A 25472-nucleotide genomic window follows, 5' to 3' on the forward strand; every position below is an offset into this window, starting at 1 on the left:
CAAAACATATACATACACACAGGCACAGGCATTCAAACATGCTTCAAAAAGACTTTGAATGTATAAGTGTTACACAAAGGTTGAGAGATAATGAGCGGATAGACATTTAGCAAATTCACTTGTAATCTGCAATATATTTGTGAATATATTACACGCGCATAAATACAAATTTCTATACACAGACAAACGTACACGCACGCACACATGCACACGTACACACATACAGACACCCAAACAAAGGCACCCACATATATATATTTTAATCTTTTACTTCTTTCACTCATTAGATTGTGGCCATGATGGGCCACCACCTTGAAGGACTTTCGTCGAAGGATCGATCGAGTTACTTCTTCCGATTTAAGTCCGGTACTTATCTGATAAGTCTCTTTTGGTGATTCACTAGTTACGGAGACGTAAACACCACTGCACCGGTTGAAAAGAGTTCTTCGTAGACAAATACAGACATGAATACACTCAAAGACAAACGCACACACATACACATACACACACACGCAAACGCGCACACACAAACCACATATATATATGTATTGTATATATATATATATATATATATATATATATATATATATATATATATATATATATATATATAATTATAATTATAATTTAGGATATCTATGAGATACCACCACGCTGAAAATAACACTCAAGACGCGACTCTAAAACCGCATTAAATGTTCATATAGCACCAGGAGAGTAAGCGAAGAGAGAAAATAAACTAGCAAAAATTACTGGACAATTCCAGATCCCGGATTTCTGGCTCTGCATAAGAAATGTTCTGCTTTCATCATATATACGACATACGATATACTTACATATACGAACGAATACATGCATATATATGCACGTAAGCACACGACCAGTTTAAATTGCTCGCCTAAAAACTCCTCGTGCGATATGGCCAGAATATATAATGACGAAATAAATGTAGAAATTTATATAAATAAGGATCAGATTGATATTTAAATACCAATTTTCTAAGGTGCCCAGCATGGGAATAAAAACCATCAAATGTAATAATTATTTGAAATAATTATTTAGGGTTTCTAAGAGATACGCTAATTAAGGGATACCCTAATTAATATATCACCGCGTCAAATTAACGTGGTGTGAACAAGTACACTATGTACAACGCGTCAGGTGTTGTGATCGCAGGGAAACGTTGATCAAATATTTTGCCCGAGAACAGAACGCAATACACGGTCTATGGATTAAAGACGTGACTGCAATAACCTAATCACTAAGCCATGCGCCGTCACACACACACACTCATATATGCATATATATATATATATATATATATATATATATATATGTACATACATGCACATACGTACAATATGTATTTAAAATGTATGCAAGCAATATATTTTCGTATAACTACGCGTAATTTTCATTTCTCTCTGATTTCTGATTAATGAATAGCAATGCGAAATGAATCAGATGGTAATATAATAAATGTGTTATTAAACACACCAATATAATGGTAATCGACTTGATAAGAATTATATGATTTCGAGATAATTACGTATGAAGAATAAAGAAGCATTCTGAGCTCAAGGATAATTGAGAATTAGGTAACTGATACAGCTTCAAACTACAACTAAGAAGATATAATCAATTTACATGCAGTGTGTATGTGCAGGATGGTGCTCATAAATATATATATATATGTGTGTATGTTTGTATGTATATATATATGTATATATATGTGCGTATATATATATATATATATATATATATATATATATATATATATATATATATATATATATATATATATATATATATATATGTATGTATACATATATGTATATATAAAAATACATATGTATATATACATATATATTTACACATATATATACACACATATACGCATACACACAGAGATACACACACATACACACGTACACACACATACAGACATATATTCAGACGCACGGCATAACCGAGGAGTAAAAAGTCTGAGTGAACGAGAAATTACAAGAGACTGCGAGAGTTACGGACTGAGAAATGGTATATAATTTTTGTGAAACACGGACGCTATTCATAAATGTGAGTAATCGAAGACCATTAAAAGAATACTTCCAGTAATTGGTTTTCTGTAAATTCAATCGTTGATTAATGACTGTAAAGAAATTCCATAAAGTGACTCTAAAGAGTTATTAATCTATCGATGCATTTTTTTTCTTTACTTATGAACACTAAATTATTAGGAAATCAATCATTTCGTGTCAAGTGATGTCTCGTAGAATTCACGTAAATGTTATTATTCACTACTCCATCCAAAGAAGGAATGAGGCGAAATATACAGATTGTGTGTGTACAAACCAGCAATGCAATTTTGTTTCACTTCTAAACGAAAAGATATTTCGATGTTTGAGAGAAAATTACTCTCATAAACAAAGAAGAATTGCTAAATTGGAATAGTTGAAATTTAAGTGAAATGTGAATAAAAATTGTTTAAAACTTTTGGGTTTTTCAATGTATTCAATTCCACTTATTTTATTGTCATGATCGATAAATTTACTTTTTGCCGATAAAAAGACTGCGCAATACGTTTCTCAAACGGAGATCACATACACGCTCACATCCACTTTTTACGTATATATAGCTATGTATCTATCAATTTATGTATGGATCTATTCATCTGTGTATCTATCTAACTTTGTCTTCACCCATATATATATATATATATATATATATATATATATATATATATATATATATATATATATATATATATATATATATATATATATATATATATATATATATATATTCGTTTACAAATGTGTTGCAAGATTCCTGATGTGTTGAAACAGATGTTGTTGTACTTCGGGATTGCCATTTTTTTTTATCAAATAAACACTCACTATATATTCGTTCCGCAACCGTGTATTACTGTTCTCGGTTTCACTCATGACCAATGTCCGGAAATCTTTCGTTACACGTCTTTGAACTCTTCCGCGACACTTTTCGTCCTCGTGTGTGCTCCTGCTCCACTTAGTCCATTCATAAATCACCTTTACACTTCAAAACTGTATTACGTATTTCACATAGACTTCCAAATATACACACACGCACACATATAAGCACACACACACATACACGCACACAATATATATATATATATATATATATATATATATATATATATATATATATATATATATATATATATATATACATATGCGTATATACATATATAAATAAATAAATATATATATATATACATACATATATATGCAAATATGTAAGAAGACATATGCTTACATATACATGCGTGTGTGTGTCTGTGCGTTTGTGCGTGTGTGTGTGTGTGTGTGCTATCGAGACTGTCACGCACCAACGCTTGACGCCTGTTGACATTAGCGTATGTACAAAGACCGATAGCGTAACACGGGGCTTCAAAATTTAGTGCTAGAGCCACTTTGTACAGCTACAACGTTTCAAGTTGATACTCAGAATTAGGAAACACAGAAATGAAAGATTGAATGTAAGAAAAAATTATACACTCATGCATATATATTATCCGTGTTTGTGAATATATATATATATATATATATATATATATATATATATATATATATATATATATATATATATATATATATATATATATATATATATATATATATATATATATATATGGGAGAATATACAAAAAATAACAACAGACGAGGACAGGTGGTGTAAATAACAAAAGTATATATTAGTATGACGCTCGGGAATACGGAAAGTCTTTGACGTTTCGAGCTACGCTCTTCAACAGAAAGAATACGGAGACAAGGAGAAAAACACGGAGAAAAAAAATTGAATAGTGTTCAGTCAACGGTCAATCATAATATATATATATATATATATATATATATATATATATATCTTACAACTACAGAAGCACTTTAAGCTACACATAATGGATACACATACCTACCACACATACACACGCATGCATGCATATACAGGGTATCCATAAAGTCATGGTGCAATTTAAGATATATCTATCTTCGTAAGTATACATGATGGAATTAATCTGTAAAAAGGATAAGAAAGAAGAATGGCCTAAATTTATCTTTATTCACATTGTTCGCTTTCAAAATGTGGACAATCATTTCTAATTCAGAGAGAAATATGATTCTGTAGACCTTGGAAAAAAAATCCAGGTGATTTTTGTTACTACCTTCAATCACATCAATTATCCTTGCACAAATATTTTAAGCCACTATTCAAAATCAGATTTCGTTTATATGGAAAACACATGCTGAGTTGTATACCACACATATATTGGTTTCAAATGTTGGCAACAAGCCAGCAAATATGCTAAATTGTGTTAGTATATTACATCAATCCCATTGATAAACTGGTGCTCAATTTAACCACCTCAGAAGAATAAAAGGCTAACTCGTCACCTTTGGAATTTGAACGCTGGACGTAAGTAATTTACTGGGTGTGCTAATGATTCTTCCAGATTGCTGCCATATAAGACAATTACCAGTCTGTACCTACAATATTATTGAACGATCTATGTATTTCCTTCTGTGCTGATTATATTGTGATGGAAATATTTGTCGGATAACATAACAGAGAAAAATACGATAACTTCATGACTTCAAGTACTTAACGTATTTATGTGCAAATATGTATATATGTATATACATGGATGTATACACACATATGCACAAACGCACGTGCACACTCAAACGCATACATTATTTATTTGATAGATTCAATACATGTTAAGTGTTATTAATAGTTTCATATGTTGAGAAATATCTCAAACATTTTCTTCGGGCTCAAACCACATTTCACAACGAACTAGGAAAACTGTATGACAGAAGATAAGCGAAAAAGCTGAGAAAGCAGAATATAGAAAATGCAAAATGAAAAAAAGAAAATAAAAAACGGAAATGATAAAATAAATCTAAAATATGAAAAGCAAAAAACATAAAAAGGAGTTATGTTCCTTAGACCTTAAATTATAAGGCTGGAAGGATATCAACAAGTTAACCAGGTGTAAGCGAAATTTTCCAGTTCTTCAAAATATATTAGTATGTTTGCAACCAATGAAAATGTCAGACCTAGAGTTCTGTAGGGAGTTAGGGTTCTTAGATCTGAAAAGTATCTGAGCTCTTTCAGCTAAATATAGTCTACATTTCTTTGATGCATTAACATAAGGCGTGTATTTCTCAATTATTTCACACTTAATCACATGTAGTTTTCCGTTAGCATTCAAACTCAATACATTGCTAGCAAACTTAGTCGCTTTGCTTTTGTCCTTATGTTGGTAGGTGGCTATGTGATTGATATAGCGATATTTCAAATTCTCGTTCACATAATCCAGTATAGGTCTTCTTATCTGTAGCATAATGATTTAGCCTTGCAGTACCTACTGCTTCATATATCACAGATTTAATCATACATAGTTGGTCAAGTAGCCAGTATCCTGGGTCGTGACAGTTATAACTGGACATATATGAATGTATGTATATAACACCTTTCACTTATTCATGTTTGATCCAGCAGAACTCCTACTCCTACGATATCACATGTGGACGAGAGAGACAGCTGTACCAAATTTTGCTAATGCCCAATGCTGATGATTAAACTGAAATGCGTCGACTATTCATGAATTTGTAACCTTGACCTTATGTTCATAAGTCAATATCTCATAATTACTATGCCACTAGCAGGGGTAATAAGAACATTCTGAGAGTGGTTTCCTTGAAGAGTTTCCATTTGAAATTTGAAATCAAATTTACCTCACGTTTAAAAATAAATAAAATGTAACAGGCGGTCTTTGATTAAGTTGTTACATATGTTCTACAAACATTCGTCACGTATCTAGTTGGAAGATACATAGTTTTGAATAGAAACATCAATTCCATAGCATAAATAGTGGGGTCAGCGCAATCAATTATTCCCTACCAGGTTGACCTCTGCATGGCTGAAGTCCAATATCTGAAATCAGTAGATAAAATAATGCAAGCAAAGTACCACAGAAATGGATGTAATATATCAGAGACTGGAATCTGAAATACGTAATCGATTCCAAGTTGTAGCCAGTTAAATTTACCTAAGTTTTAAATGCCCTTAAGAAATGAGAAAGCGATATAACAATGTAAAGTCTGTTGGACACCGGCCAGCCATGTTATATAAATGCTAAGTAGGAAGAATACGGCACGATTAATGACGCTACTTCTAATGATACAATTGAGTTTGCTATATCATTGATATATCTTCTGGGTGTGGACTTTAGGTTAACACTTGCAATCGATTTCACTTAAAATATTGAGTTAGCTTATTTAAATTTCTGATTTAAAAATTGCGTTAACACCACAGAAGTGGAACTTTAATTTCAGCTTACAGTGAGGAGAGCAGTAGTGGTATAATATTTACATGCAGAATGGATATTATGATAAGAGTGTAAAATGCTTCTCATGATATGATCTCATATATGTATTCATGAAACAAGAACGGGATGCTCATAATTACATGCCGTCTCAACATGCCTACTAATTATGGCTGACGTAGCGATAAATTTATATAAATATGCAGACAAGAGCATGAAAAATACAAAAGAACAAAGCTGTTATTCTGAGATCATTTCTATCGGCCCAATGAAGGTTTTATCCGTTTACTAATCCAGGCCAAATCCCTAGATACTTGACTTACTTTTCTTTCATGTAGATACTGTAATGCATACATGAATGCTAGGAAAAGACGCACGCCCCGTGTCATAGAAAAGGACATAACCTCCAAGATTCTGAGAACAATATTATACCTTTATTGAAAGAAGAAATATTCAGGCATTGCCCATTACACACGAGAAGTAATTCATATCCAGACAATAGATACTGTGATATGATGTCCTTATGCAGAATCCACACATACTACATCACTTCTTAGGTTTATTTTGTGCCTCGTGAGCATAATAAATTAAAGTATTTCACTAAAAGTAATTCCTTACATTTTACCTCACAGTCTCATGTTCACCTCTATGATTTCTCTCTCTCCCTCTCCCTCTCTTTCTCTCTCTCTCTCCCTCTCCTTCTCTCTCTCTCTCCCTCTCTCTCTCTCTCTCTCTCTCTCTCTCTCTCTCTCTCTCTCTCTCTCTTTTACTATGTTTTTATCACCTTTCGATCTCTCTCATTTTCCTCATCTCCTATCCTTCAGTGTAGCTGTTCCAACCACTTCTCTCCCACCCTCTTTGCTTCTTTCTATGCTCGCAATTCCCTCCGTATCCTATTATTCCTCTTGAGTTCAATCTCCGCTACCCACCTCCATAACCAGTAAGAGTTTCACTGATATTTGTGAAAGATGAGTATATATTTGGGTCTGTGTGTACGTGTTGTGTGCGATTGTATCCATGTGTCTGTGTGTACGTATGTATATGTGTATGTGAGTGTATGTGTGTATGTGTGTGTAAACACGTAATCGGTTCCTATAAAAATCTAACATAAGAAATATATTACCCTATAAAATTACAGAATTTCAGTCCCATTCTAAACCATTCTAAACTAATGCTTGCATGTGTTCCTGTGAGTATTCGTATAGAATCTGCACACTCACATTGACAGTACTTTACGCGTATGCTCAGATGTTAGGTGAATACGTTTTTTTTTTTTGAGGGCAATTAGATGAAACTCGGCAATAGACAACCCAACCGACATGAAGTATATGGGAGGTTTCTCATTCATTTTTCTCGACATTAAAATGATAGTAGTTGCTTCTGATTTTTTATGATTATTTATGTTGAATTGTGAGGTTCTTTTTTGGGGGGCGTATGAGTTTGTATTACCTTTCACTAATATATCACGTATATATTGACGTAATATATATACATATACATATATGTATATATATGTAAATGTAGGCTATATACATACATATACATATACGTGTGAGTGTGTTTATATAAATGGTTGTGTGTGTGTGTGTGTGTGTGTGTGTATGTGTGTGTGTGTGTGTGTGTGTGCATGTGTGTGTGTGTGTGTGTGTGTGTGTGAGAGAGAGAGAGAGCATATATAAGAAACTGCGATCATTTCTTTCTTGAAATAATTTTCAAAGATAAAGTAATTCTCATCCTCTTCCAAACATTAAATTCTATCGTTTGCTTCCCCATCCAAGCTTATTTAAAGAGTCTTTTAACAACGTCACGTGGTATAGCTTCAGTACAATTCTGTTATCTTTGACAAGTCAAAGTATTGATTTGCATATATAAATGAGGTTTAAAATAAACACTCCTTAGGGAAATCGGTTCATAATTATATCAAGTGGAACTGGCTTATCCCCGGTCTAGTTAGGATGCTAAATAAATGGGCCGAAAGTAATATAAAAGAGAGTTAAATCAGTTTGTGTCACGATATCGGAACAAAGTAACATTATGCATCTCTGTTACTCTAAACTTTCTGCAGTTCATTAATTTTTATGACAGCTACTTGGAAATGAAGTAAGAATCTATTATCATCTGGTGAAGAAATTGAAATTGAAAGGTGATTTAGTAGCATCGCGTGCCCTCAACGGAAACAAAAAAAGTCATTGTTGTAGGGAATTAGTGCACGCCTCTCACGTGACAAATGGAATAACTTAGTCACTATAAGTAAAGAGAAGTACATGAAGTACCAGAATACGTAGTAGACGGTTAGAGATATTCGTGACTTTATTGGTTTTTACAAAGTAAATTGTATACCGAAGTCGGCGTAATAACAATCCAAAATTGTAAGGATTATAACAGTGGCGACGAGTATTTAAACAACTTACGAATAATTAATAAACTTCATGTGGAATTAACAACTCAAGGGAAGTTAACAAACTCACAAAGTTTTGTTTCGTGACTTTTACGAAAAACCAATCATAAAAGTTATGGAAAATTTGTTGGCCTGTTTGCTCGAGTTGCAAAAACAGTAACAACAACAACTGAAAGTACAATAACAATTGCTATTACAGCAGCAAATTCTGTAATTAATGAAGTCCTCAAGAAATTCATAAAAACTGTTCTCCTTAGACTGTTGTGAAATCCATAGCAGATTTCAAATACGAATCTGACAAAGGAATTACTTTCGAAGCAAACTACAGAGAGTATGAGCAAATCTTCGAGAAAGAACGTAAAGATTGGGATGACGAAATGAAAACGCGCTTAATCTCGAGAAAACTGGTGGCAACAGATCATGAACGATGCGGTAATTATATATTCCCAAGAAAATCTCCGGACATAATCTTTAATGACACAGTTGATATATTGCGTATTTTTTTTTACTGAAGAAAGCTCCACCCTTTGGAAGCGTATGAACATAGAGAAATACAACGATGAAGACAACATCAGATATGTTGGTAGAGTTAACGGAATGCGAGAAGTTCAAGCTGCATGAATTAGCTCCAGATATTTCAAATGCATGATTTTTACACAGGGATTAACTGAAGAAAAAAGCACATGTTAGAACTATAATTCTCGCAAACCTAGAAGAAAACCAGGATGTAACCCTACAACAAGTGTCAGAGGAATGCAAATGGTTAGTCAAATTAAGACGTCACATACATTGAACGTAAAGATTATTTTCAAGTAAAGCAAATGCGAAATATTCAGAAGAGAGATAATATTTTTTTCTAAAAAACACGACAAAAATCAAGAAATAAAACCATGTTTTGCATGAGGAGGTACACACCTGAGGAAAAATTGTCCATTAAGAATGTGGAGTGCTTGTGTTGTGAAAATATAAAGAAATATAAAGAAACACTGAAGAATGGAGATGAAAAAACGTGAGAACAAATGAAAAAGAATAAATAGTATGTCATCGGAAGAAATTGGTAATATAACGATGAGGAGTTTCGTGAATGTGAAAATCAGAAATACAAGTGTTAAAATGCAGTTGGACACTGGTAGTGATATCACCATTATAAACGAAAAACCTAGAAATATGTCAGTAAGCCGAAATTAAAACGAAAAAGGTAGTGCATAGGGTTATGGGAAAAGATTATATTTTTTCAGTGAATTTGTATGTAATGTAACATTTAGAGGTCAAACGAGAAAGGAAAAGATACATGGGTTAAAACTTTCACTTAGTTTAATTGGCACAGAGTGGATAGAAATATTCACAATATGGATTACTCCCATAAGTGAATTGTTTGCAAATGTAGTGGCTTCAGTCGAAGGTTCAAATGCGGCTGAGGGCTTCAAAGAAAAACTTGCGGTAAAACAGAGAACACCTGCATGTAAGCCAAAACGAAATTAAAAAAATTGCCCCAGATAAAAAGTAAGCATTCTTCAAAGGTAAATGTTTTGTGGTCCAGATTACATATCGATTTCTCTTAGGGGTAGTTAATTTCTCGACCCGGCTGCAAATTTGTAATGTAAAAAACCAATTGCTCAAATGTGATTAATTTTTTACAGTAATTGTTTGTGAGATTTTGCATCCCAGACAAGATGGTGTCTGGCAAAGGAACGCAATTTGTGCCTAGCGAATTTAAAATGTTTTGTGAAACGGTCGCCGTAAAACATATAATTACGGCGCTACACCATACCAGATCTAGCGGGCAGGCAGAACGCTTTGTCGATAACTTCGATCCCTCAGACAATTGAATAGGGAAGTCACGGATGAGGTAGCTTTACAACAATTATGAAGAATTTACCGTGTGACACCAGATCCTAATACACCAGCAGATAGTCCACCAGCGGAGCTGATGTTTGCGGGAAAAGTAAAATTAGTCTGAGATAGATTGCTACCTGGCAAAGAAAGAAAAAATGTCATTTGGTAAAAATGTATATATGAATGGAAAGCAGAGTTGGGAAGATGGCATAATTACCAAATGCATAGGTAAAATGATGTATTGGGTAGAAAGCAGAATAGGTATACAAAAGAGTCAGAGGAACCAAGTTGTTGTTGTTGTTGTTGTTGTTCTTCTTCTTCTTCTTCTTCTCCTTCTTCTTCTTCTTCTTCTTCTTCTTCTTCTTCTTCTTCTTCTTCTTCTTCTCCTTCTTCTTCTTCTTCTTCTTCTTCTTCTTCTTCTTCTTCTTCCCTGCCAAGAATTAAGATCGACCTCGAACCCACAAGAGTAAACAAGAGAGACAGTGACAGGACAGAAACAAGGGAAATTCCCCTTGTATTTGAATACTATGCAAATATTCTTTCAAAAAACTTTTCTTTTAAATTTTCCAAAATCTAATTTTTTTCTAAACTTATAGTTGAAAATGTCTCAATGACTGAAACCGTTACCGAAATGTTTTTTATAAAATTATTTTAGCATTTTCTACCTTGACTTTTTTTCCATATATATATATATATATATATATATATATATATATATACACACATGCTGGTTGAATGTTTATACGTATGTATTAATGTATGTATATATATATATATATATATATATATATATATATATATATATATATATATATATAAATATATATATATATGTATATATATATATATATATATATATATATATATATATATATATATATATATATATATATATATATATATATATATATATATATATATATATATATATATATATATATATATATATATATGGATACATTAATACATACGTATAAATATTCAACCAGAATAAACAATGAAAAACTGCAGAATATCATTTAGCTTCCGTGAAATTACACACAGAGGCAGACAGACACACAAACAAACGCACATAGACACATGCGCACACGTATTTCTATTAGGAAAATCAAAATGAGAAAAAAAATTTCAATTATCATCAGTTATAAATATCAAGAGACCCCAAAATTGAGAATAATAGCAATGAATATCTGGCCAAATCGCTCGTTAAACTGTCTACAAAAGAAGTGGTGCTATATTGTGTCAGGTGTATTTAGCTTTCGAATTTACAATTACATATAGTGTGTTGTTTCAATGGTGGATCCAAAGAATAATGTAGCATCTGCATTGTTGTATATGTACATACATACAGAACTCACTCAGATAGTTAATATAGGCAGAGAAGAATTGGTCATGTCAAGGAACTATCAACGAAATCTTATAGACACACACGAAATAATAATCAATCTGCTTTGTCCAATCCTGCATAACAGACTCGATCAATAAGCCTAACAACAGATATATGAATGAACATGCCCTCTGGTTCAACCCGTTTTTCTGTTCGCATATTTCAACCACGGTCGCATGACAATTTTTTGCAGCTTTGGACAAATGTTTTCTTAAATCTAATCCGTATCATGCTATTTTTAATCGGCACACCGTTAAGATGTCCTACGCCAATCTGCTAATTTAGAGCAGCTTATGTATCGCATAAACAACATCAAAATGCGGCAAAGTTTCAATAACTCACCGAGTAGTAGTAGGAATATTTATAATACAGCTAACACGGTAACACCATCGGTAAATGGAGTCGGGACTTCCTTATATACAAATAAATACGATAAATACTCATACAAAGAGTATTACAAAGAGTATTATTACATAATAGATAAATAAGGTAAAAAATATATCAAAAAATCTCCCTAAATATATAAAGTGATAATATCGCTTAATCCACTTGTATTGAGGCCAAATTATCCACTTATTATACTGAACGATTTAAACTTCTTCAATCTATCTGAATTGATTACTGGAGGAAAATTATGTTTTTGATTTTATATTGAACAGTTTGCAAATTGCTTGTATTGTGATTAAAGATTTGTTATTTTAAATAGTATATTAATGACGATACCTGAACATTTTTTTTTTGGTGTATTAATTTATAATATTTCGTATTAAGTACCGATAAATATATTTATACTGACTCTAAAATAGATCATTATATTCGTAGTTAAATGTAAATAAGAAATGTTAAGCACGCTATCTTCATTGTACTAAATGATTTTACATTTATGAATATATAAATTGAATTATTTATTAATTAATAAATAATAATAATAATAATAATAATAATAATAATAATAATAATAATAATAATAATAATAATAATAATAATAATGAAATAAATAAATAAATAAAAATAATTAATTAATTAATCATTTTATGCAATGCCCTATTGTGATCAAAAACTTTTATATTGCAACTACGTATTTCCGGCTATTCTTATGTAGGTAATTAATTTATAAACATATAAGCTTTGATCTTCAGAGATATTTTTCCTCTGATAAATTACGCCATTTAGTATTTTGTAATGGGAATAATGTTTATATAAATACGAACAAATGAATTAAAACAATTATTATATATAATTATGTATTTTATATAACCAATCAGATTTTTGTTAATTGTGGCACCTATTTTCGTTTTATGTATTTTATAATATGGAGTACGTTCGAGCTTGTAAACATATAATTTATAATATAATGTAACTAGTGCCTTCCTCTAAGTTGGTTCGTTCTGCAAAACGTAGTAAAAATATGATATTCTTTTTATTTAGAGTTTATTTTATCTTTATCTAAGAAATAATATAGTCCATAATTAGTCTATAATTATCGTAGTGGTGAGTGTTTTGTATTTTATTTACGGAGTTTTCCTCTGATAAATTAAAAATTTATTTCTTGATTAAAACGTGATGCAGATTTTAATTTTCCTTAATGAACAACTCACTATAAAATTAACTAAAAATATCACTGGTCATAGTTATTTCAACACTATTCTTATACAGATTGTTTTTGAATGATAGTATTTTTTTTGTGTCCAGTATTTAAATATTTTATTGATATGCATCATGGAAGATACACACACAGGTTATGCACGTAAACAGTTACACATATTAACGGTAGTTTAACACTTTTGTTTCAGTGTCACAATGTACATCAGAAAATACTTGTAGATTTTCTCCAACGCTCTATTTGGGCAGATGTACGTAGATATTGCCAGCGTCAGCGCGTAGAAATCTCTCATAGCAGCCGGGGATGATATGCAAATGATGATAAAAGAAAATAAAATGCAAATTTGGAGTCGTTATAGTCCTCTCTTTAGAAACGTCATATCATACATTGGTAATTGATATGACGTTACTGTTTATAATTATACATTTATTATACGTTAAAATGGTAACATTATAAAGCAGTTCCTCCACAGAAACCTGTGGAATGCCAGTCAAATAGTGATAGAAAAAGAATGTAAAAATCATAATTCTAGAAATTTTGTGAAAGGAGTACGCCAGTAAACAGATAAGCACCACTTAGAGCTCTCTCCTGCATTTCATCATGTGGTGTGTACAACATCATCTAGAAACAACAGACAATTTCCCTTCTGCATAACAATAGCATTCATTTGATTGCTACTCTTTCTCTAAAGTTGTATGCGCAGAAACGTTAAGAAGAGTTAGAGTTCCTCGAAAATATATCTGTCCGTGTTCTTCCTGTTCATCACCTAATACCTTCACTTTAGCCACTAAAGAATTTTCATTGGTTTCATCTGTTCAACGGAGGACTATGCTATAAATGTAAAATCCAAAATATGTATGAGTAACATGTATAAATGTAGTATTTATTATTTTGTATCAATTACGATTCACTTGAACAAGACAACGTTTCATACAACGTACCACGTTTTTTCGGAAATTTGGAAGTTGCCTATTAATGCTTTACTTCAATGCCTAGTACATATATTTTGTGATTATATAAGCGGAGGTGATATAACATTAATTAAGAAAGTAACTTAATGCTAGAACTACTTTTAATTATAATCCCAGAATATATAATCAGTTTTAGTAAACCTATGTTATTTAGCTGTAATTTATACACAGAATCTAGATATGAAAGTGATTTGCTTCACATTATATATTTTATCATCCGATCACGGAATATTAGTAGAATTCCAATGTGTAAACTCGTTTACCGTAATACGAAAGTATATGCTGATTGGTACAATAACAAACGACTTTGTTGTGGGTACGTGTTATTCGTTAATAAGAAACAAATTCAAAATATATGTTCATGAATTAACTTGTTTTTTACTCATGATATTTCAAATTATAAAATACCGTTTTATAGTAAATATCACAAAGTTGTAATCATTTGCGAACAACCAAATTGTAAGATTCAGTGTAGCTGCCTTGTTTTTTTTATACAATTTGGAGTGGGTGGAAATCATCCCACGGAGTTAATACTACGTTCACAAGTCAATATAGTGCGCGTCGGTGAATACGATCGATAACCTATGCACACTATGTTTCTTCAGTCTGCCACATGAAATGCAAAGGCAATTTTTTTTAACTCGAAGTAGCTATCCGTTTTGAGATTATGTATATTTTTATAAGTACATTTAAATATATCAACGAAACAATATTTTTTGAAGTTGTTTTTACATTCAGTGCGTGAGTCAGTGAGTTAATGTTTGTGCGCGCGCGTGTGTCTGTGTATGTGTGCGTGTGTGCCTGCTATGTTTCATGAATTCTTTAAGTTTCAGAAATTTGGACTTAATTTATCCAAAAGTTTGTCACCGAGCTAAATATTTTATCTACTGTTTTTCTCCTCTACATATGTCATCCCCCTCTAAATATGACATAGCTATCAATAATAAAGAAGTGATCTCGATCAGATTATTTTAACTCAATCATACACAGACACAAATAGGCATGTATTCATATGCACAGACATGTATGTATATATATATATATATATATATATATATATATATATATATATATATAGCGTTTTATTTTCACAATGAGTAGATTTACATTGCATTTGAAATTTTGTCAATGACCGGCTTCTTCTAGCTGTAGGTCGTATTATTACCAATACAAGGATCGCATAAGACAACACCAGTAGGATTATTAAAGGTAGCGTATAACATATTAGGATTACACAAGATTTCAGTATTTGTTGGTGAATAAACCAAATGTGTTTGGACTATCTTTGACATTCTCAATGGTCCATTCTTCCACTGAAGTCCTTTGTCGATGTAATTTTTCATACTAATCTGCAGATAATTTTTTCTTTCGTGTGTGTAAACCAAGCATTTTAATGCAATCGATTGGGTGCTGGTCGTTGTTCTACATGAAAGAATACACTATCTTCAGGCAGTCTATTGTGTTTCATGTTCTTTCCCTTCATGTATACCGATGCCTATTACCGTTAAGGCTTTTGGATTGTTTTGAACATTTGTTGGTCACTACGTGCAAAAAATGTTTTCCAAACTGTTTCAGTCCCAGAGGAGACACAATGCAAAAACAGTCAGGGGGAAATAAATCGTTTTGTGTTACACTCAGTTAGGTTGGTACAGATTCATAGTGTCATATATATGCATCATGATGTATTTAGTTGGTCTCATTTTGGAATAACCAAGATTATGATTACAAAGTATCCTGCCTATTTAAAGAAATAAGTTGTCGCGGTTGTGATATTTTGGATTGCGTTAGTATGGATAATATATAATAGATTGCGTCACTCTTGGCGTGTTACGGTGGGAAAACCAAAAGATGATATTCAGGTAGCATAATTTATGTAAAACAGCATCTGTGCTTCTGGGATTTTTTTTTACAGCTCATATGCTATTTCTTGCTTTCTAAGTATTTGTAGTTGAGTCTACATAGATAATCGTGGCGTCGTGCATCAATACAGTGCTTCTGATATTGTGATTTAGTATAAAGGGTCTGACATTGTCGAACCAAAATCAGAAGCATTGTAGAAATGTTTCAGGATTCCTATTAGCACAGGCGCAAAATACTATCGGATAGTATAAGTTTTGCATTGATGTCCATTGAGAAAAACGCATCTGCCTTTATTTCGACCTAAGCAATCTACGGAGACGACAGGGAATTTCCTGATTTTCAGCTCGCTATCAAGTTGTGAGTTACGGAGGTAAATTTAAGTTGGTATGACGAAAGAGATACTGAATGTCAGTTCAACAATCCAACTAACCGAATGGAATATTTCATGTTCGAAAACTAGAAGATATGTTGACGCCTTGTGCATGTAATAAGAATCTTTAAAGGCAGCTGATTATTAACATTCTTCCAAGGTCTTAATTACACACTGTATTGTTTAATGTTGTTTAGTATCAGTACTTCAGAGAGTTCGTGTATCGAATTGACTGCGAACTGCGATAGTTTGATTTAGGAAGGATTCGCATTGAGTGTGTCGATGGAAATGGCTGATGCGTGACTGCTTAAGTTGAAGATTTTCATACTTTTTAAGCAGGTCAGTGCAAAACATTGTCTCGTTTATTCTACATTTGTAAACGTTTTATCGTACCTAATCAATAAGTTGGTTACGGCTTCAGAGTACGTGTTGGGCAAAATTCTTTGGCGGTCAATAGAAGTTGGGGGTGTATGTTCATATTTATATTTTGATTTAGCAGTGTATCTCGTTATAAATAATTCAAGTGATTATTCTTGTTTCTCAAGATGACGCAAATTCTCCAGGAAGAGACAGGTACTGAAGCGAAAAGACAAACGTTCTGTACCTTTGTTGCATAGCGCAGAAAGTCAGTTGCTGGAAGAAAGTGTTGGAAAATTCTTCCTTGTTTTGTCTTCTGAAGTGCTGGGAGAACAACTAAAATAGTAGTAATGGCTCAAAACTATGTTTCCTTACCTTAAATTGAAATGTAAGATTTACCAACTAATGGGCATATTAATTTCGTAGCAACAATCTGAGACAAGGGAACACAGCACTCACACGAATATATATACACAATTACATATGCACGCATTCAATATAAACCAACTTTTGTACTCTTCATCCATATCTTGACATTCTGGATTCGGTATGACAATGTACTTAAAATATTTAATTAATTCATTTACCACAGAAACTTCGTTGAAAACTAATTATTCTATGGAAAACAAAGAATCCATTAGTGTACAAAATGTATGTTCGAAAGAATGCTATAAAACAACTATACTAATCAATATAATTGAACTAGAGAAAATTAGTTGTGCTCGGGAAATTCAAGAAATCAGTAAACATTATCTTAAGTAAATAAATAAATAACAAGGATGAAAACCATGCATAGAGTTCTCTAGCATGTGATTCAATCTGAAAAAGAAAAATATAACAAATAAGTTTTTCTTATATTTTCAGATATATGTGACTTTTAATAATTAATTATTACAGAACTTATTGGCACTTCACATCTAATGGCATAAACATAATGTCGAGCATTCTCTATTTGGATAAGTACCTAGTTAGATATCTATATATATATATAGATATGTAACTAGGTATATGAGTGTGTTTATGCGAGTTTCTCTATACATGGGATTGTTGGAAAATATTCTTACACGAGATTAGTTATTTACAACATCATGCCAAGAAGAGTTTCCAGGATGTGTAAATGTGCGTCATATCAATATATCACTATAAATACATGCATAAAGAATATAATCATGCACATGCATACACGCATACATACATATATACATGCATACATGAATATACACACACACACACACACACACACACATATATATATATATATATATATATATATACATACATACATACATATATATATATATATATATATATATAATAATATTATTAGGGACAAAATCCAAAATTACAGGTAAAAAACTCAATTAAAATCAATTTATAAAAAATTAAATTGAGCCTTATAGATAAAGTATATATAAAATATATATAGTTTTAGGGAAAATAACCAATTTTCAAGAACTCATCGATGAAAATCCACTATCACATATAGAAAAATTAATAATTAAAAGCACAATAAATGAGTATAATATAAAGTAAAGTAAATATCATAAGATAAATATAATATAATATAATATAATATAATATAATAAATATAATATAATAAATATATATATATATATATATATATATATATATATATATATATATATATATATATATATATATATATATATGAACGTGAAGTACGTAATTGTATAGACATCGTTTCTTTTCTTAATTTTATATCAAATACGGAAAAAATTATATTTGAAGCAAGTTTGCAATGCACTACACAATACATGTTAAAGTTGCACAGTGAATGCCCAAACGACGTTATTCATGCTTTATATATATATATATATATATATATATATATATATATATATATATATATATATATATGTATATATATATATATATATATATATATATATATATATATATATATATATATATATATATATATATATATATATATATATATATATATATATATATATATAGATACATATTCTATTACTGGTGATGGTCATTTCGCCATAAAAATACTTTAAGAAGTTTTTTAAGAAAATAGTTTACAAAGTTCTTCACATAAATATAACAGGCATATATTACCTTTATAAAAACGATGTGCATTTCTTGCGATTGTTGTGGTATACTTTTTTATATCTCATTGCGTTAACTGTTATTTTCGACTGGAGTTTTGATGACAGAAAGGATATCTATGAGAAAGAATACAGTTCTTTTTTCACCCAATGGTTTTCCATGCAATCATACTCTTCTCGTTGAAACAGGGGAAAAGAAAATCTGTGTTTCTTTGTATAAATTTGATGCATGAAGAGAAAAAATACCATGCTCTAATCAACGCATTCTCTAAAGTGTAAATAATCATGTCAGTTCACAAGCACGAAATAGAAACACAGACAGGCATATTTATATATATATATATATATATATATATATATATATATATATATATATATATATATATATATATATATATATATATATATATATATATATATATATATATATATGAATAATGATAGTGATCAATATGTGTATTTGTATACATACAAGTGTGTATAGACATATCTTAATGTCTCTGTCCATCATGTATATATATATATATATATATATACAAATTAAATTTTAATGTTGAAGTGAATCTAACGGATTTTGTGTGTTATTTTAAATGGCGTATAAACACCTTCCACGCTGCAATTGTTTTCGTTCCAGCACACGATCTCAGATCAGGTCACTTGCTATGCAAGTGCATCTCCGTATATATATATACATATATATATATATATATGCACCCACAGACATATATACATTTATATATTTTGTATTGCATATGAATATTGTATACCATATATATATACAATATTTACATATTATATGCAAACCATGTGTGTGTGAGACACATGTCTACGTGTGTATGTCACTGTGTATGTCACTGTGTATGTCACCGTAATGTGTAACGATGGTTAGAAAATGTGAAGTAGAGTTTATAATTCCACTAAAATTTAGATCATATGTAATACTAAAGAAAGCACATTGTCTTACTTTTAGTTAGAACTTATGTAACAATAAGTGTAATCGTTGTTGATTTTCTTAGGCGATGTGAAAAAAAGGACGAGATGCATGGCTATTGCTCTGACTTTTTTTCTTCCTTTCTCTTCGGAATTCCCTTTTTCAATATTAGACTTTGGTTCTATAGCTTCGTGCGCTATGCATCCTTACACACACACACACACACACACACACACACACACACACACACACACACACACACACACACACACACACATACACACATATCTATGTTATATATATATATCCCTTATTCTTGTATGTTTAAGCCTGAAGGTTGCGGCCTTGCTGGGGCACTGTTAGTGTAATCATCTTTTAATTGGCCAAATGTATATGATTGGCTTTTGGGGAAGGAGGAAATTTGACGCTGCAGCCCTCGTTTGAATTTCCTGCTTTAATATTGGTTCATCTGGGATCTTGAATACCAAGGGTTCAAGGTGTTACTTAAAAACAACTACCCCTTCTCTGTGGCGATCCTCCAGATATTTTGGCAAGGCGTTGAATGGCTGTCAGCCCTTGAATACCAAGCTATTGCAGTACATTTGCCATCATATTAGATCGGACAGCTGGGACTTTTGGAACAGTTTAGTGACGTCCAATTCAATGTGTGGTGTAACTCTCAATTCTAAAGTTTGGTGCAAGCCCCTCTAGTATCTTCCAGACATATCACTGCATACCACTTCTATCCTCACTCCAGGGAGAAGAGACGTAGCTCTTTCAGTCTCTCCCAGTAGCTCAGCTGTCCCATTGATACAATCTTCCTTGTGTAGCAGTGCTGAACTGCCTCAAATTACGTTATTAATCCGACAGTGTAAAGTGACCACAATTGATAAGTGTCGTCCAGACGGCTGAGAAAATGTCCTCCATAGCTTCCTCGTCTTTTGTTCTGAAGGTTCTCACAATCCATCCAGTCATTCGTCTGTACACTGTCACCATCTTGGTCATATGCATGTGGAATGAGGCATTGTTGCTCATATCAATCCCAAGATGCCGCACCGTATGTAATTCTGGGTTTGCCGCTCCAGAATATCGTTCTTGCGACTTCTCTTTCTACCCTCTGTTTTTCATTAGAGTGTTGAATTCATTTTCGATCTCGAGCAATGATTGTTCGTGATAGGATCGTCTGTTATTCTTTACCGGCCCATTTAAGAGATTTGAAATTTTTGCTCGTCGTCTCATTATAATCCTCCTAACCCTGTATATTGTATCTTTCTGCTGGCTTGGCATTTTCTCTGGAGTGAGCTTACTGCATATGTCATACATGATTGTCATAAAGTGTTGTAACTTTGCCTCAATATCTTGCGTAGAAAGATTGGCAGACCAGTTTTGTCCAATGAGTTCTTTCTCGATACCATTCCAAACAGATTTGTGAAAGTTCAGGCTGGAGGGAAATTGGGTACTTCTAGTAGCCTGCTTGTCTGTAGACCTCTGCAGACTGTACATTGATAGCTCAATTAAATTGTGGTCCACGAAAATCGTTGGTGTCATCTTAACATTATAGATGGGTGACGTGTTGTTTGTGAAGCAGAAGTCCTGGATATTTTTCGCCCTTGTTTGCTGGAACACTATTTACTCCATAAAGAGCATGTTTGTGAGGTCAAGCAGAAATTCTGTATGCTTAATGCATGCAGTGGCATACATCAGAAAAGGCGACTCTGAGGCCATTGAACATAAGAGAGGTTGAAATCCCCTAGAAGATCTATGTACAGATTGTCATTGAGGTTGGTCGTAGTCTTCATGACATTTACTATGATGCATCCTCGAATAAAAAAGTGGATGTAAAGACGTAAATATATTATATCATATTTCTACAACTTTTACGAAATACACATACACACATACACACACAAACATCTATATATATTACCAATTTTCCAATGTAATATACTTTTGATTATATGGACAAGTTATGCTCCAAAAGAAGTAAACTAAAGTCTTTCCAACTTGCAAAAATGATCTCGTGAGAACAGTTCAAAGTTTTTACTATATCTATTTTCATCGTAGTGTTTGTCCCAAAGGCATCCTCTATTTTTACTGTAATGTTTATTTGAATATCTAACGTTCAGGCACATAGTTATTTTAATGCTTGTTAATTTTAGAGAACTTAGCATACACTGCGTGATTATTCTATGCGTGATTATTCTTTGCAGAAAAACAATTATCATGCATTCTAGCGAAACACGCTTAACTTTCATGAATATTTTCTGATTTTCAGAGAAACATTTTCTCTTAGAGAATATATATATATATATATATATATATTTCATGGAACATTTATCGTGTGACGAGCATGTAAGCTTCATGTATCATATGATGTACCAGATAATATGAAAGTAACTCATAGTTCACGAAGACAAAAGAAAAGGACCAAATAATATATGATATTGCCCGTGATTCTGCATTGCAATAAGGTTTATTGACCTTTTGTTAAACACGAAACTGCATTAAATAAGATAAATCAGTATACGGCAGGAAATGAACGCATTAAGAAAAGTATCATTGTCCCTTCTTAACCGCGCGGTGGTCCTCTCTCCTAATGTTCAATTCGCCAGATTTTATATACTTGGACAAACATCTCCAGACGCTTCAATGACATCACGTCGCAAGGCATTCCATAAGGTTTTTCGAACGATAGTTCATCATCTCTAGCTGATTTTTCGAGTCAAATTTGCATAGGCGTTAATGTATTTTATGGCGAAACATTGACTTGTGATGTGATATGGTAATTCGTGGTTCTGAGGTAGGGATATTTGAAAGCTATTGATGAAAATAGAACAGGATCAGTATTCCAAAATATTTAGACAGCAATTTGACAACATTCTTTACATATTTGAAGTTCTGTAATAAATTGATACAAATGTCTACTGAGCAACCTTTGAAACGTTTAAAGTGCATTAATCTATTTTTCTTTCTTTTATTTTCCAGACTGTGTCAGTTGCAGTTTCTGTATTAACGCTTAGTGCCATATCTATTGAGCGCTGGTATGCCATATGTCATCCACTTTCTTTCAAGAGCACAGCATCGCGGGCCCGTAACATCATTCTTACGATCTGGCTGTTGTCCGCGTGCGTGGCGTCACCCGATCTGGTAACAGCACGAACATATCGAAGCCTTCCAATGAGATACAACTACGTGAAATGGTTAGTGTCCTGCAGACCAAGCTGGACACAAAGATCGCAGTTTATATATCAGATGTTTTTATTCATTGCACTCTATTTCCTACCATTTTGTCTCATGGCTTTCACTTATACCCGAATCACACTTGTATTGTGGCGTGAAGATATTCCTGGTGTCAATGAAACTGCTGGAGGTGAGATCATATTATATACTTATACTGATCCCTATTTATATAAATAACTTAAGAATAATTTTAATTAGGATATTACTGAATGCTTCATAAAATATTATTGAAATAAATCATATGCGTGTTTGCTATAGTATATACAGAATCTAATTGCTTGAAGCTGTTTGTATTTGTAAAATCTGTACATAGAGGGTAATAACAACATATTTTGAATTCAGATATTTTGCATTTCAAAATATAATACTATAACAATCGAATTATTAAATATGAGATGCTTTTCATAAATGAGATGAGTGATAGATTAAATATTTTGCTTTTTTCTGTCTGAATTACCTAGTCACGTTATTAAATACCACTTTACCTATGCTGTGCAGATTCTTTAACGAGTTGCCTTTTACATAAGGCTAGAAGAGACTATATCGTACTCAGAAACCTAACGAAACTAGTGAAATGGAACAGAAGTGAAACATGTAAAATTTTCAAAACAATATCACGAGAGATTTGGAGCATATATGAAGAAAAAAAGGAAAACAAATAGTAGCTGAGTTCGGGAAAATTAATAATACTTATCCACGATTAGATATACTTGACTGAGGTGCATAGATTCCAGAGTACGCTAAATATTTTGTTAGAACCCAAACTAATCACATGACAAGAAAATATATGCTGATAAGCTAATGTTCCCAATTCATTGAAACATAATCTCAGTAACAATATTCCATTTTGTAAATCATTTATTGTATACAAGTCATTTGTATAGCTTAATTTTTTTTGTATCTGCATACATGATTTTCTTCTTTTATACTATGAAAAAAATCAAGTGACATTATTTACATTTATATAATTTATTAGAAACTCTTGAGTCATTTCTTAAGCAAACATATTTCTTTTACTGCCGTTTAAAAATTTATTTCAGCATACATGGATAATTCAACGTACAAATAAATTATTCTGTACACACGTACCCTTTAATATACCAACGAATGGATTACTATTTTCAAATGTTTGCAATGTATTTACTTCTGAACAAAGATATTGATAGTTTGGCAAAAGAATAAATTATATCCGTAGTGATTTTTACTGGTAATAATATTCTGCTTGTGTTAACTAAAAAGCAAAAAAAGAAGGCACCCTCAATAAAGTTAGCTAAAAGATAATCTATTTTGATTATGAAGTGAATACACCTAACGGTCTTAACAAAACTAAGAAAATGTTTCTTTCTTCCTATTCTGGATCATTACATATTTATTGTATTTGTGTCTTTGTGCAAATATAGTTCATTATATAGATAAAATATATCTACCAATCTGATGATTGTGTCAAATACTGAATGGAAGCTAGCAACGACATAGTTTCTTGGTTGCACATTATGTAGAATATTAGAGCTTAAATTCTTATTACAAACCGTTTCAGCTAAGCCCACATGCACTTACCTCTCATGTCAACTGAACAAGAATTACTTCTAAGACTTGTCAATTTACCCACTGCAACATGGTACAGTTCTCTATGCCTGTGTAGCTTCGTTCGTATTCTTTTCCTCCAGTTTGTATCTTTCTTTTCATTTACTTTTGGATGTTCAGTTTTTCGCTTGTAACCTACTATGTTAGCTACGGCAATATGTTTTCTACTTTAATCAAGCTTAAAACGTCATTGACTTTGCATATGACTTTCCTCAATTATTTTCTGTCCATATAACTTACACATGGTGGGATTTCTTTGTTTCTCTCGGTCACTCTACCTCGCAACGTTTCTAAATTCTCATCTTCATCAATCAAGTCATGTGCTATACTTGCTGTCACTCGTCCATCCAGATCGTCTTCATTAGTTTCTTTTTCAGTATTCTCTGGTGCTCTACGGTTTTCATTTGTTTCGGTTTCTTCAACTCTTACTCCTTCATCACTGCTTTCGGCTACTGCTGTTTCATTCTCCTTCTACTGTGTT

The 25472-nt window shown here is 32.0% G+C and overlaps 1 protein-coding gene across 1 annotated transcript in view; it reads left to right on the top strand.

Annotated features, from left to right (window-relative positions):
* LOC106870912 (orexin receptor type 2) overlaps positions 1-25472 on the top strand; it is a 355965-nt gene that overhangs the window by 278517 nt on the left and 51976 nt on the right. The window contains exon 3 of the mRNA XM_014917147.3: positions 23153-23537. Within this exon, the coding sequence (XP_014772633.1) occupies positions 23153-23537 (385 nt within the window). The remainder of the gene's footprint in view (positions 1-23152; positions 23538-25472) is intronic.

This window comes from Octopus bimaculoides, chromosome 8 (assembly GCF_046866305.1).
Source record: "Octopus bimaculoides isolate indiv1 chromosome 8, ASM4686630v1, whole genome shotgun sequence".
NCBI lineage: Eukaryota > Metazoa > Mollusca > Cephalopoda > Octopoda > Octopodidae > Octopus > Octopus bimaculoides.